This window comes from Pyrgilauda ruficollis, unplaced genomic scaffold, assembly GCF_017590135.1.
Source record: "Pyrgilauda ruficollis isolate IOZ18807 unplaced genomic scaffold, ASM1759013v1 scaffold23, whole genome shotgun sequence".
NCBI classification, from domain to species: domain Eukaryota; kingdom Metazoa; phylum Chordata; class Aves; order Passeriformes; family Passeridae; genus Pyrgilauda; species Pyrgilauda ruficollis.
The window spans coordinates 2,436,384-2,451,045 of record NW_024522539.1 but is presented as its reverse complement, the minus strand read 5'-3'; the positions used below and the strand labels follow the sequence as shown (position 1 = coordinate 2,451,045).

At 41.7% G+C, this 14,662-nt stretch overlaps 2 protein-coding genes across 2 annotated transcripts in view; both read right to left on the bottom strand.

Annotated features, from left to right (window-relative positions):
• Positions 1-2,848, bottom strand: part of CERS3 (ceramide synthase 3) — a 43,019-nt gene extending 40,171 nt beyond the window's left edge. The window contains exon 1 of the mRNA XM_041469152.1: positions 2,711-2,848. The gene's annotated coding sequence lies outside the window, so the exon portion shown is untranslated. The remainder of the gene's footprint in view (positions 1-2,710) is intronic.
• Positions 2,849-3,288: 440 nt separating this feature from the next.
• Positions 3,289-14,603, bottom strand: LINS1 (lines homolog 1). The gene is made up of 7 exons (XM_041469151.1): positions 14,474-14,603; positions 10,096-10,630; positions 9,921-10,010; positions 8,922-9,063; positions 8,105-8,695; positions 5,600-5,780; positions 3,289-4,627 (listed from the first exon to the last, which is right to left on the bottom strand). The coding sequence occupies exons 2-7, from the start codon at positions 10,498-10,500 to the stop codon at positions 3,727-3,729; spliced, it is 2,310 nt and encodes a 769-aa protein (XP_041325085.1). The 5' UTR covers positions 10,501-10,630; positions 14,474-14,603; the 3' UTR covers positions 3,289-3,726.
• Between the last annotated feature and the right edge of the window lie 59 nt (positions 14,604-14,662).

Sequence of the window (14,662 nt, the reverse complement as noted above, 5' to 3'; positions counted from 1 at the left end):
AATCTCCCCCCTAAAAGGACACTGCTGACTGGCAAAACTCATGTTTTGCAGTACAGGGAAAGTAGGAACCAGAAATAACTAAGGATATTGTAATTCCATGCAAGATTTTTACCATAAAATACATTTTATTCCTTCCATTCATGATGTAAGCCAGCACCAAGCCAGTTGGTGTATTAAAGGGCATCTCTGTCAGTTATTAGCAATAAACTCATTTACACAACAGTTAAGAAGATCATGACTTAGAAAAGCTTAAATCCCTGAGATGTTTCTCAATGAAGTCCAGGTCCATACCTGCTGTGGAGGCAGGGACAGTAAAAGACTGCCTGCCATCCATTCTGACACATTGGCTTCTAACAAGGTTTCAGGGTGAACCAGGCAGCCCAGAAGGGTTGAGCAAAATACAGCAAGAATTTACAGACTCATTAGGATAACCTTAAGGGAAAACACACTGAAGTAACATTGTTATGACCACAATATATTCACTCCTACTGACACTGTGATAAATCTCTGATACTGACTTCAGAAACCATCCCAGACTGACTCTGGAAGAAGTACAAACAAAGCTTATCCTACAGTGATAAACCAGGGAACAACCAAGGCTCCCTATTCCCAGCTTTATAAGGGTACTGCAAGTATAGAGGTTCCCAAGGTTGGTTTTTATTCTTGTACTACAGGATTAAAACCTGTACTACGAGTCTTAAAAGCAGAATGGAAAATAGCCACAAAAATATTGGAGAAAATCCAGTTTGAAGAACCACAATTGTGGAACCACCTGGATTCAGTTGTAGCTGAAATCAAGCTCTACAAACATTCAGTTAAAATGTTAAAAAAATGTTCTTTTTAAAGAGCACATCCTGTAAGCAACTTCTAGTGCTAACTGCTTACCTCATCAAAGCTTAACTTATTCTATTGATGTTGAAGGTAAACTCCATCAAACAACTGCATTAATGGCAAACTGTGAACATTTCAGGAGGAGTCCTCAGATAGAAAACTGTGTCCACACAGGTCACCTGATTGTTCTGTGTCTTGCTTTGAAATAATACAAGAAAAGTTGACAGCTATCAATACCCAAAGGTAAGGCACATTGATCTCCTGGTAATCACTGACCCAATTCCCAAGTTCTAACTTAACACTGGTAACAGATTCTGCAGCCCAATGAATTCGTTCTAGGACATGAAATAACAGCTGTGCCTAAAAGTTTTATATCATTGAAAAAAACCCAACCAAAACCTAAACAAGCCACTTTCTACACTCACCAATTGATTAAAACACAAATTCTTTAGCAAGGTGCTTTTTTTTGTGGTTGGTTTTCTCAATACAGCCAAAGAAGTCCAATCCACCTGCATGGTTCAGCCTCAATTTGTGTGCAATAAAAAAACCTCGACTCATCAACATAACTCCATCTCAGGTCATAAATGGTAAAATATCAACACATTAAGGTATCTAGTTGCCAGATACAAACTATGTTTATCCACTTTTACAACTAAAACATTCTAAGAATTAAAACAATGGCTCTCTGAGAAGGGAGACATATCTTCTAATACTTCTAATAACCAGGTGGGCACACAATCAGCCTCAAGCCTGTAAGAATTAAATACAATTGGACTGCAACTGGATTTGCTGTATTTAAAAAAATCAGGTTATGGACACCTACATTTCTTGCTACATTTTACACACTGTTCTGAGATGTCTAAACTCTTTATAAAAGCTTATATAGTTGTAGTAATCGCTGAGAAATAAGCCTAGGACTTATCCAAAATTATCACACCATTCTACCTTTCCCACTCAGCTTATCATGTCAATGTCAGAGACATTGCTGCAATTTAAATACTTCCAGCTGGCAAAGTGTAGATCAAGAAATGCTGAACAATCCTTTACACTGAATCTTATGTTCAAAACAAACAATGGAATTACTCAATTAAAATAAACTAGTTAGCAAAGTCTAGATTAGAAAAGGAGTGAGGATAGTGGAAGGATTTCACTGAAATATAAGCACCTACCTACTTTGAAAATTGTGAACTTGGGAAACTCTTGCTCAACCACCTTGCCCATGGCACTTCCTGTGTTTGAACTGAAAAGTTCCCAAGTTGTCTGGAGCTGCAGCTCTGAACACGCCCAGAGGGATTTTAGTCCTGACAGAAATGAGCAACTCAGCAGCTACAGTAGCATGACTGGGCTCAAAGAGAAGCCAGGCATGTTGCTGCCCTGGACAACTGCAGGGTTAGTTCTTAACTACAGCAACTGCAGACATTAATGGAAAGGTTTCCATTCCTTGACATCCCCACTGACCCCTCTGCACAAGAGCTGTCCAGATCTCAGGAAGAAGCCGTGGTACAGCAAACACCCAGAATATTCAGGTCTCCTTCATGCCAGTGAAGAGGATCACTCCTTCCTACCTAAAATACTGCTGTCATCCTGAAGGGGTAAGACTGAGGACCAAACCTCCCTGTCTGTGACTTCATACCATTCCAGTGGCACTGGAGAGCACTGGAACTGCCAGCTAAAGCATCCCACAAGCTAAACCCAGTTTTCTTCCTCTCCCAGTTGCATTGATTCACCAGTCAGGGCTAAAGACTAATCTAGAAGATTTGAAGGTCAGCAACCTGCTCCAGAGACTGCTCATCTCAGCTCAATATCTATTTTAATTTAACACTAAATTCCTATTCAAAGGGAAGAGAGCACTTACTTGTTCTCAGAACAGAGCACTTACCTTCAAGAGCAGATCCTAACAGGAAAGCTGCTTCCCACAGTTCTGAAGAGGTCTGAGGTTTTCCCAGGGCTCCTGTTGTCAGTACTTTCCCAGTGCCTAACCCTTGGCAGATCATTACAAACTGCAGGTTAAATGCAGCAGCATCAGGTGCTTTCCTGCTAAGTGCAAGTGCCTTGGATCCTGCTCTGAACTCGCTCCCCCAGGCAAACTCTCAGACACTCACTCTTCTGGTTATTCAAATTACATCTAATAAAAGATATAAGTATAATAATTTAACATCTTCAACATCCTTCTCACTGCACTAGAGTCACTTACTTTCTAATTCTCTTTCTGATTTATTAAATATACATCCTATATTTATAGGAAATGCACAATGGATGCAAAAAATTCTGTTGGAATGTCACTTCTGCATCACCTAAGCTTAAAGATATAATGCTCAACTAGAATTTTCCACAGACAATATATGTTTTAATTCCACATCTACTTTTTCTTTTAATTAAAGGAATACAGACATCTGAAGGTTCACTTTGAGCAATGCACCAATACAGAACACACAGGATAAACAGTAAACTGTCCCCAGCTATATTATTTTATTTAGCCCAACTTCTAAGCAGTCAAGTGTTGCACTAACTTGGTCCTGAGTCCATAAACCACTACCAGTCTGGCAGTGAACTCAAAAATAGACTTCCATTAAGTATAATTGATAAGACTTTAAATAGCATATATTTTTGAAATGCTTCCACATGAGTTATTTATTACAGAAAGTTGAATATCCAACAACTAAACCTTATATATTGTACATTGACATACACACCATGAATGAGCTCAGGACCCTGAAGTAATGGATCATATCACTGGATGCAATTCCAGATTTTAGGGTGCCAACCAAATCCGTGTTCACCCTGCCTGAGGTTAAATGCACTGACTAGTGCAAGAGGCATGAAGCAAGAAGTCATTAATCTCATGGAAATATCCCCGGTGAACTTGTTTAAAAATCCCCACAAGAACACTTTGGATTATTGTGGATTCATGGATTTACTCATCTTCTCAACGTGGCTCAGCAGTTTCAACAACGCAGATGGATTATATGGGAAAAGATTTCTTCTCTGCAACCTAGAAACAGCCTCTCGCAGCTCTTCCAAACACTTTGTTGATTTGTAAAGCATCACTCTTAGGGGAGCAGTGTTATCTGGAGATGCCATACAAGTCCAACAGGATGAGGTAGGAGATCCCTTCGGTTTCAGAGGCGACACTCCAGAGGTGCGTGGATTCCAGTCATCATCTCTACAGCTGCAACCAGTTTCCCTCCTCCTCACCTCACCCTCATTGTTTGAAGGCAATTGTTTTGTGTTTACCAAGCACTCTTTTCCATCTGATTCCACCTCCGAGTCCTCTGAGCTGTCATAATTAACCAGGCTTTGAAGAGAACGAGGCAGGGACGTGCTATCAGTGCCGGTCAGTGAGTCAGACTGGTTCCACTCCGCAGCCTCATTATCACCCTGCTGTGCTGTAAACACCGGGCAATTGTGAGAAGGAGCCAAAGCCTCCGCAGTCTGTGGTTCTGCTGCACAAACAGCATTTTGCAAACTCTCCCCAGCCACAAAGTTTTGCTTTTCTTGGTGGGGTGGCTTGACAGAACAAACCAGGTGGAAAGTGCTGTGCCTGGTATCGAAATGGTTACAGACATCTACAAACTGATGCCACTCCTTCCCAAGGAGCTTTAAGTACCTGACCAAGTACTCCAGAAAGCAAGTTTCTGATGAAATCAAAAAATCTAGAAGTACTGTGGAATCAAATCCGATTTTTTCCAGAAAAAATAAAAATATACAGTGTGGGTTATATCCACCTGCATGCACAAGGAACTGCCAGGATTCCTCCTCTTTTTGGCTTAGGTTATCAGTAGCACCACGCCGTAACCTGAAAAGTAAGCCAGGAAATAATTTAGTGGAAGTTTACAATTTTTTTTTAAAAGCAGCAATATCCAGAATATGGATTCTTGCTCTTTTGTTAAATTTTGTGAAAAAGTAAAAAGAAAAAGAGCAGGTTTTGTATCAGGGTGAGAAAGAACGAAGGCAGCTGGGGCCAGGAGATCAGACAGCTCAGGAAGCCAGAGCACTTAAAGCAGGCCTTAAAGGGCACTCCTTAGGAAACCTTCTGCAGTAAACAAAGATACTTACAACACATCAACTGCACTTTAATATAAATATGAAACAATCTCATTTGAATATTTTTGTTAACCTGAATTCAGGCTAACTTTCAGAATGTTACACACACTGGAAGAGGAGCCTACTTGTAGTTAAGTGTCTTAAAATTGTGTGTGTCTAAGGTATTACTTGCATTATCCTCCCACTTGAAGTCTGAGAGCCTTGTATAAATCAGCATAATATCTTCTATGGTAATTTAAACAACAATGAAGCATTGTACATCCAGGACAAATCCATGAAGAACACTTTTCAGTTGTTAGCAAGAACCATTTGTATCAAGTAGCTGGAATTCCCATAGGGCCAATCCTTATAAACTCAGCCAGAAGTACCTGAATTATTGAAGTTTAATTCTAATAGCCCATTCTTGTCAAACCTTCAGTGTTGTAAAGAAGCAATCTTGCTTTTTATCTGTAACCACTATTTTAGACATGAAGGCAATTATCCTGAATTACAGGATATGATAAATTGTTTAGTAGGAAACTTTCACAACTCCCATCTCCATCCAAAAAATACTTAAATTATCAGCTCTTACACCACAAATTACATCATCCTGAGGTTTGAGGGGGGAGTTTAAATTATTAAAAAATAATTTTCCTTCCAACAAAAGCAACCAATGGGAACGTCACAGTAACCTCACTAAAGTACAATTCTTCACAGTTCTGTCAGAAATAAAATAGTCACTGACCTATCAAATTTTAAATAGATGAGCAATAAAGCTTTAGCAGCTTCCCACATGTCATCATCTTGCTCCATGAAAACCAAGGAGAGGCACTCACAGTGATGCCCAGCTGGGTAAGACTGTGGGGAAGGCTTTACATGACTCCCCCAGAACATCAGCAGCTGGGACATGGAGCTCTCAAAGTCTCCTGCAAAAAAAAAAATTAACCATGGACTTTGCTATACATTTTTATTGCCAAACAACACACACTCTATTTTTTAAATTAACAGTGCATAACAGTTCATGAATGCAATTCTTTCCTTAGCTCAACTGATTTATCACAGCATCAAATTTTATAGATTAGTTCTTGCCGTTTTAGTGCAGTAGCTTACTCATAAAAATCACTTTGTATTCATTAGACAGAGACTCTTTCCCTTAAGTCAAAAAACTTATACCTTCAGTACTAATGAGATATTACAGAGCAGTTTTTGATGTAACAGAGCACACACTCGATGTTTGGAAAACAAAATCTTCCTGCAACATTGAAATCAATTTTATTTACTGCATCACTACATGATTTTCCTTCATATTTGACTTTAAGATTTGATTTTCCTCCTAGCAAATAATAGGAACATCAAATTATCTTTGTTATTAATAGTTACTCTCCAGACTGAAACTCTTCTCTATAAATCTGGAAATTACTCTTAAAACTGAAATTAATTAAAGTTAAGCCACTCTAATCCTTGTTAATGACAAGAAGATCAAGCAGCTTCCCGGAAGGGAAATTAGCATATTAAAGCATTTAGGTGCTTGTTTTAAACACTTCCTGTAATGTCACTAAAATAAGGAAGTACCATTACTTTCAGATTGAAATTCCTCTTGACAGTTGGGGTGTTTGAATCTAATTAGAATAACTCATTTTTGTGTCATGAATCTGGGAAAGAAAGATGAATGTCTTTCTTTGAGAAAGAATTTTCATAGAGACATCTAAAACGGATATAGCCTACATTTTTTCTTTACACTTGTTCTTACTCAATCTCAGTCTCCATATATTTTTCAGAAGGTGGATCACAAGTAAAATATTCTTTACAAATACTTAAAAATCTTTAAGAATGCAACTGACATCACAAATATAACATCTTCCAAAAATCTGGAAAAAGTTTCATAAGCTGTCTTATGGAAGTTGTAGCTCTTTCACATGGATGAATTAAAAATTGATTTTAGGCATGCTACCTAGCATAGAAATATAAAAACTAAAATAATATTTATGTTTAGAACTTTTACTAGAATGCCTCAATGTATTTAAAATGCTGTAAAATTTTGCCCTTGTTTAAAAAGAAGCAGAAGTTCCTTTTGGCCACATAATCAGTAAATATATTATTCCTGTCCCAGCCCAGCCTTGCACTGCAGCAGCTCTGCCCTTCTCCTGCCCAACCCAGCCCCTCACTACAACAAACCAGCCCAAGGGAGCAGCTGTGGGAGGAGTGCTCAGACCTGGTAATTGGAAGGGCCAGAAGTGTCAGCCAGGGTGAAGAACACAACCATTTACATAAAGAGGATGTGGAGCTCTGGAGTGAGTCCAGACGAGGCCACAGAGATGCTCTGGGAGAGCTTGGGGTGCTCACCTGGAGAACAGAAGGCTCCAGGGAGACCTTAGAGCCCCTTCCAGTGCCTTAAAGGTGCTCCAAAAGAGCTGGAGAGGGACTTTGGACAAGGGCATGGAGGGAGAGGACAAGGGGGAATGGCTTCCCACTGCCAGAGGGCAGGGTTAGATTAGATACTAGAAGAAACTCTTCTCTGAGAGGCTGGTGAGGCCCTGGCACAGGGCCCAGAGAAGCTGTGGCTGCCCCATCCCTGAAGTGTCCAGGCCAGGTTGGACAGGGCTTGGAGCAAGCTGGTCTAATGGAAAGTGTCCCTGCCATGGCAGGGGTTGGAACTGGATGATCTTTAAGGCCCCTTCTAACCCAAGCTATTCCGTGATTCTGTGTCCCACAATTTCCCTGTGCCTTACTTTGGTGCTTCCTTATTTTTATTTACCTTTCTATACCATAGCTGGTTTTGTCTCATTACCTTACTTGGCTGACAGTAATGCCTTGTTCCTTCAATAAAATAAATACATAATGGTGCCTAAAGTTCTACCTCCACCTTAAAAGAGTGTTACCTGCAGTTCTTTTCAGTTCCCCACCCTGAACAGAGTAGATGTTTGTGCTATGGCTTCTATTCTTATCCAGCTGAAAAACAGCCTGGTGTTCTCAAGCTGGCTTAACAGTCTTAAAAGGAAAAATTTTCCATCCCAAATGTAGCTGTTTCAATCCCAAGATATTGCAGGGCAAAGGATTTGACAAAATGCAAGGAGACAACTAATCAGGCAGGACACAGCAACAGCAGTTTCTTGGGGGGGGGTCTTCTCCTCCCTCCCACCACCACTAATTCAGCTGAAATCTATCTACACTCTTAATGAGCTGTGACTACAAAATCTGAAAGCTCTAAAACTCTTGCTGCTTAATGAACAAAATTTAAATGGGCTGTTACCTTTGATTTCTGCTTCTTTTTGAGAGTTGTGGATCTTGAATTCCAGTGCTTTAAGGACAACGAGACTTAAGGCTCTGAGAACAGTTTGGTCAGAAGCACCTTGAGAATCGTGTCCAGGAGCAGTTTCACTGCTTCCAAAGTAGCTGGACTTTCCACTGAGTGGGATCTGATTAAGCCAAGTCAAATTCACAACCTGCAGAACAACATTACTCAGTGCAAGCATATCCTCACACAAAGATGAGGTTTGTAAGAACACTGATCCACCTGTAGCATCTTCTCTGGACTTGTAAAGGACACATTTTTTAAGGAGCAAAATGGATTTCTTCTTGATTACATAAGGAACTGATGAGCTAATAACATTGAGGACATAAGAAACTTTCAAAAATAAAATTCTCTGGCACCTGAGCGGTAATTCCAGTTCAGTTCTGGAAACCAAAAGTGCTTCAAGCAGATCTATAAAACTGATCAGATTGTTTGCAGCTTCAGAATAAGGTGAAGTGTAGTGGTGACTGTCAAAATGATGGAGCAGGATGGCACTATAAAATCCTTCAAGCACTGCATCAAGAGGAGCCAACAACTTCTTCAGAGCACCTACAGCAACAAGAGACACATTATTAACCTGCAGTGTAACAGATAAATCAGAAAATAAGAAATTAATCGGTGTTGTGACTACTTTCAGAATATAAATATGTTCAAACCACTACATTTGAACAGCACTTTGTCACCCCCTGTATAAGGAAGGGAAGGGGTGTCCTGAAGCCCAATTATTCCCGAGGAATTCCGGGTGAGTTGCTCCTCCTGGCGGCACCGGCAGTACCTGCTCGGGCTACGAGCGCGTCCTTCAGCGTCTCCTTGAGAATCGCTGCCAGAGTCCACAGGCAAGCGGCCACCCGCGCACTGCCGGGGAATCCCAGCAGCGCGGCCAGGCTAAAGCTCAGCCACGGGACATTTAAGGCGTCCTAAGGAAAAGAATTCAAAACCCAATCACGTATGCTCTCAGTTGTTATGCAAATTACATGAAATCACAATACAATGATTTCAAATTGGATATTAAAAAGATTCAAATATAGGCACAGACAAAACACAGGTAGAAACAATGTCTGTCCTGGGCCATTAATTAGGTCTTTAATTACAAATATGAAGCAACATATGCATGCAATAGAAATTATCTGTATGTTCCAAAAAGGGAAAACCAAACCTCCTAATGTCATGTGACCTACCCAAAATCAGATAATTCTGTAGACAGACCAGATCTGAATTCATAATTCCCAGACAACTTGGCAAGAAATATTACAAACATAATTACGAAATAAATCTGTGTTCAGGATGCTACTATGGAGACTGCAACACATATTCACTAAATATACAGCAAATTAAAAAAAAAAACTCAAGTAATTGGGTTATTCAAACATAAGCATACACCAAGGCATTTTATTAACTTCCAAGAGGTTATTATTTATTTTTATCTACTGCATCACCCACCAGATAGCAAGGAACTGTAAAAACACTGATAGTTTAGATCATGGCTTTTTTAATATCTGCATTGCAACCTTAAAGAGATCATTGTCATCTACACCCATTTTACCTTAAATGAGTTTCATAAAATTCCAGATTTTTATATATAAAGTCACTCCATGCTTCTGTTACACATCAGATCTCCTTGCCTTCCTTACTCCAGGCTCCTCCTAACACATTTGACAAAGTTTCTCAGAAAATACAAACACTAGAAAAACTTGGCTGTAGAGTCAAATGGAACAACCTGCAGGCACAGGTGCACTAAGCCATTTTTTGAGCTGTGAAGCGATGCCACACTCACCTGTTCCTTCAGCTGGAAATACACAAGAGATGCCAAACTTTGTGAGGCCATGTGAGATAACAGCCGATCATCAGAACCGAGCAGGTGAATCTGGAGACAGGTAAAAAAGGAAAAATATCTAAGGCACATCCTTTTTATTTTTCCTCCTTTCCTAAATAAATCTTTCAGAAGTTACCAATTTTGAGTCAATTTTTGCCTCCTTCAGAAGAAGAACAAAGATTTCACAGTACTTCTGTCGCGTGTGGAGTTCAGTTTCCTGGGACTCTGCTTTGGCCACCATCATTTTGATCAAGGTGAGCTGGAGCAGCGTCACCTCCCGTGGGCAGAACGAGGAGCTCATGTTTGCAAAGCTGTTGGATAAATCATCTGTTGCAGGGACAACATCTGACATATCAGTGTCCTCATGGCTCCCAATGCCACCAGCAGTAGATGGCAGATGCTGCTGATGACAGGATTCATCTCCTTCTGGTGGCTGCTCTACACACAGATTAATTAAAGAGGAATAATAATGGCTTTCCCTTGCTAGGGGAATGCCTGCCAGGACGTTCTTATACATCTGCTGCAGGAGAGAGATCTTCATGATGAGATCATGCAATATTCCAGAAAATGTTGTGTGGCTTCATTGATTATTCACTGCAAATCAGCTTCCAAGTTACTTTCATCCAGTAAGAGAAACAGAAGCACCACTGGGCATTTCTCTTCTAAGTTACCTATAAATAAAACATTCTGCTGTTACTTTGCAAGCAACTAGAAAATATAAAGGAACAACATATTTTTAGAGTTAATGCTACCATTATTAAACTTGTTTTGAAAATTCAAATTCAGCTGCACAAAACTGTCCCAGTGAGACATTAAAATGAAGAATTACCATGCTGGGAAGAAGTTCACAGTTCCAGTATTATATTACTAACACCAAAGTTCATTAGCTGGAATTAACAAACCCAAAGATGACTATTATTAGGGGCTACTTCTAAAGATATGAGAACTTGGATTAAATCTTTCTCTACGTTGCTAAAACTACTAGAATTTAAATTATTTTGTTATAGATGCCTCCAAAAACAGGCATAAAATTTCAGCTGCAAATTTTCCTCTGAACTGGCAGTGTTCATTGCTCCACTGAGGCTGGAACTGGAAACAGCTCTCAAAAAAAAAAAAAAAGGAAGCCAAAGGAAGGACAAGTCTTGACTTCTGCTGCACACAGGCTCAAGGTGGGCTGACCTCAACGCCACAACGATTAAAATTAAAGAATAATTTAAAAACAGAGTGTAAAATTTATTAAGAGCCAATAAAAACACTTAAACATATTCAGGAAAGGTAAAAAAATAAGTCTTTATCCCCATGTCCATGGAAGACATCTTTCAATCACAGCACTGGAATATTTGCTACAGCTTAAAATGAAAAGCTACTAAGAATTCAAATCTCTGCATGAAGTATGAGCACCTAAACCCTCACAATTTTCTGTCCAGTATGTAAATGGCCAGACAGATACCCCATCTTCTCAGAAAAAAAAAAATCCTTAAGAACATCAGGGTTTCTTTTTCACCTACATTAAGAATGATGCTCATCTGTAATATTTATCTTTTTAGAGCAGTTTTAACATGCTCTCTAGCCAGACCTCTTAATTAAAACCAACAAACTCATTACCTGTATCTATGGTGAAGTTAGGAGTGGAACTAAAGTTGATTATAGGAATTTTCAAACTTTTTTTCATACTTTGCATACTTTTTGGATCCCCATTTCTAAGTCTGGCCTAATCAACCAGGTAGAATTCCAGGCAGAATCCTGCAGCCATCCACCCATAGTTGGCTTTTACTTAAATACTGCATTTCCCCCTTCTTACCAAAGGAAGAAAATAGTTCAGTCTTCTAACCAGTAAGAAATTCTAAATATCTTCCCATCTATGTATCAGTTTTACCTGCATTTATCATCAGACCAAGTATTTTAAATTACTACTTCTTTTCAGCAGAATATTAAAAAAGAATGAGATTGTATAAGTCAGCATATGAGGCATTTCTGTTCTAGCTTATAATCTTCACAAGTTTTACAAACAACAGCAAACACTGAAAATTCCACTTTCATTTTTACAGCCTGATTGTTTCACTGCAACTGAAGCATGTATTGACAAAATGGCTTCCCAAAGGCACAAAGGATCAGAGGTAGACCAAGATGTGCTACCCTGACTCATCACTTCTCATCAGGAATCATTTCCTTCAGAAAAGGAACTAAAATTTGAGAGCATGAAGTTGCCTGCAGGAGTAATCTACAATTCCCTCTGGTGTGGTATTTTTAAAGACACATTCAGCAAGGGCTGACCTGAAAACCCCAAAATGTTACAGCATTTCCTCACCTGATAGAACCCTTCCCCCATCCTTTCCCATACTCCACATTTTGCTGGATGTTAAGAATAAATCTGGTATTTCAGGCAATAAAATCTCTTCATTTGCAGAATCTTTTCAGAATTCTACATAAGGTGGACATTTATGACCTAAAACCTTATAAAATTTCTTCAGAAACCACTCTGAATATTTTATATGGCTATTGTTCCCATCCTTGAGCTTTGTTTCTTCCTAAATTAATACCTAATAAAGTAAAACTATCTCAACACACAGACTCTTGTTTTGAGATCAGCTTGAATTATGACTTTATGTGGTGGCTGAAGAGATCTCATGCACAAGTTCACACGATCCAGCAAGGTGGTTAAGGCAGAGGAGATTCAGAACTTTTCCAGGACAGCCACTGTGAGGTTTCAGCTCCACCACACCGTGCTGGCTGTGCCTCCCTGGATCCTCCCAGAACACATCTGTGTTCCACCATTAATCTGCAAACTTTACAAAAGCATCTCTAAGATATGTTTCACTCACAAGTTCACAAATGCAAGTCATTGAAGGAAATGAAAAGTGAGGGGGCTTAAATTTTGAAAGAATTTACTTCAAAGAGGGAGAAAATATCAGCCAAGGACTAAATTTGTTTCAGACACAGCACGAGAGTGAAAAGCTCAAAACTGAAGAATAAAGAAAAGCAGTGACAAACTCCAATCCTTATTTGTATTATTTATCTGAGTTACTCATGCCAGCATCTAAAAACCAATTAAGGCAACACCTCACAGAGCCAGATTCCTGCATAAACAAAAGGGAATCGTTCTAAAAACCTTATATATAGACTGATCACGTAAGAGACAGAAAGGAAAACTACGCAGAAAGTAAGAAACAAACAAAAAACAAGGGGGTTTGTATGTTACTTTCATCATTAATAATGCTTTAAAATCAAAACCAAAGTCAAGTGGAGCTGCAAACAGAATGGGGAAAGAAACTTATGCCTCTTCACTTACATCCCTGAGTTATTGCATGTCATTATACGCCATTTGTGCTAGTAAAAAAAAAAAAAAAAAAAAAAGGAAACTGTGCTATCAACAATGTTAGTTCAGAGAAAGTAAAAAGAAATTGTTCCCTGCTAGGGGGGTAAGGCCCTGGGCACAGGAGGCATCCTGAGGAGCTGTGGCTGCCTCAGGATCCCTGGCAGTGCCCAAAGCCAGGCTGGACAGGGCTTGGAGCAGCCTGGGACAGTGGAAGGTGTCCCCGACTATGGCAGGGGATGGAATGAGATGAGCTTTAAAGCCCTTTTTTTCTAGAAAAACTATCCAAAACTCCATCCCATTTTCATTAAAAATTAAATCTGATAAAGCTAAATGAAACCTCAGTCCATGATTTTGGGTGTGAATCTCAAGGCTCTGGATCTCCTTACAAAGAAGGAATAAAATGCACTTTGGACTCCTTGTACCCGCAGTGACTTCGCAGGCTCATCTCTCAATAAATAAGCTTCTGCTCAGTGCTGAAACACTGTAAACGCCCCTAAATCCGTGTCATTTCCTTCCAGAGTTTCCAAACAACCTGAGCAGCGCGATCCCAGTTAACTGCGGCCCCTCAGCACGCCGCACGCTTTGGCTGCGATTCCGCCGAGCGCCTTCAGCCACGGCGGGCAGGAGCGGGCCGGGACCCGCCTCACCGGCCTGGCCGCTCACCGGAACCCGCGACACCCGGGGTGACAGAGCGAGCCCGGAGCTGCCGCTCCTCCAGAGCCCTCACAGCCCCGTCCTGCCGGGCTGAGGGCGGCCGAGGCCTCCCGCCGCTCCACCGGCGCGGTTCCCGGCCCGACAGTGCAGAGATCCCCAGCCCCCGCACCCGCCCGGCGACCCTTCCTTCATTCACCCGCCCGTTTCTCCCTCAGCCCCTCCTGGGCTCTCCCTCAGCCCCTCCTGGGCGCTCCCTCAGCCCCTCCCGGGCTCTCCCCTCAGCCCCTCCCGGGCTCTCCCCTCAGCCCCGCCCGCCACAGCCTCGCTCCCCAAGGCCCCGCCCCCGTATTATCAAACCACGCCCATAAGGCAACAGCCCCGCCCCTCCCGATCCGGCCCCGCCTCTTTCGCTCCAGGCCACGCCTCTCGTCCCCCCCCTCCCTCACACCCGCGGCCCCGCTTAGTCACCCCGAGCCGCGGAGCGCACGGGCCCGTCCCCGCCCCGCTGCCCGGCGGTCGCTGCCAGGCAACTCTCGCCACTCACCCGCCCCCGGAGGACCGCGAGGCCCAAACTCCGCTCCGTCACAGCGCCGGAACCGCCGCCGCCGCCCCCTGTCGCAAAGCGACCCCCCCATTCCTCCGCGGCTTTACGGCAGCGGGGCGGGGCCGCGGGGCGGGGCCGCCGTCAGCCCGGCGGCCAATGGGGCGCGGCGGCGGCGCGCGGGCGGGGGCG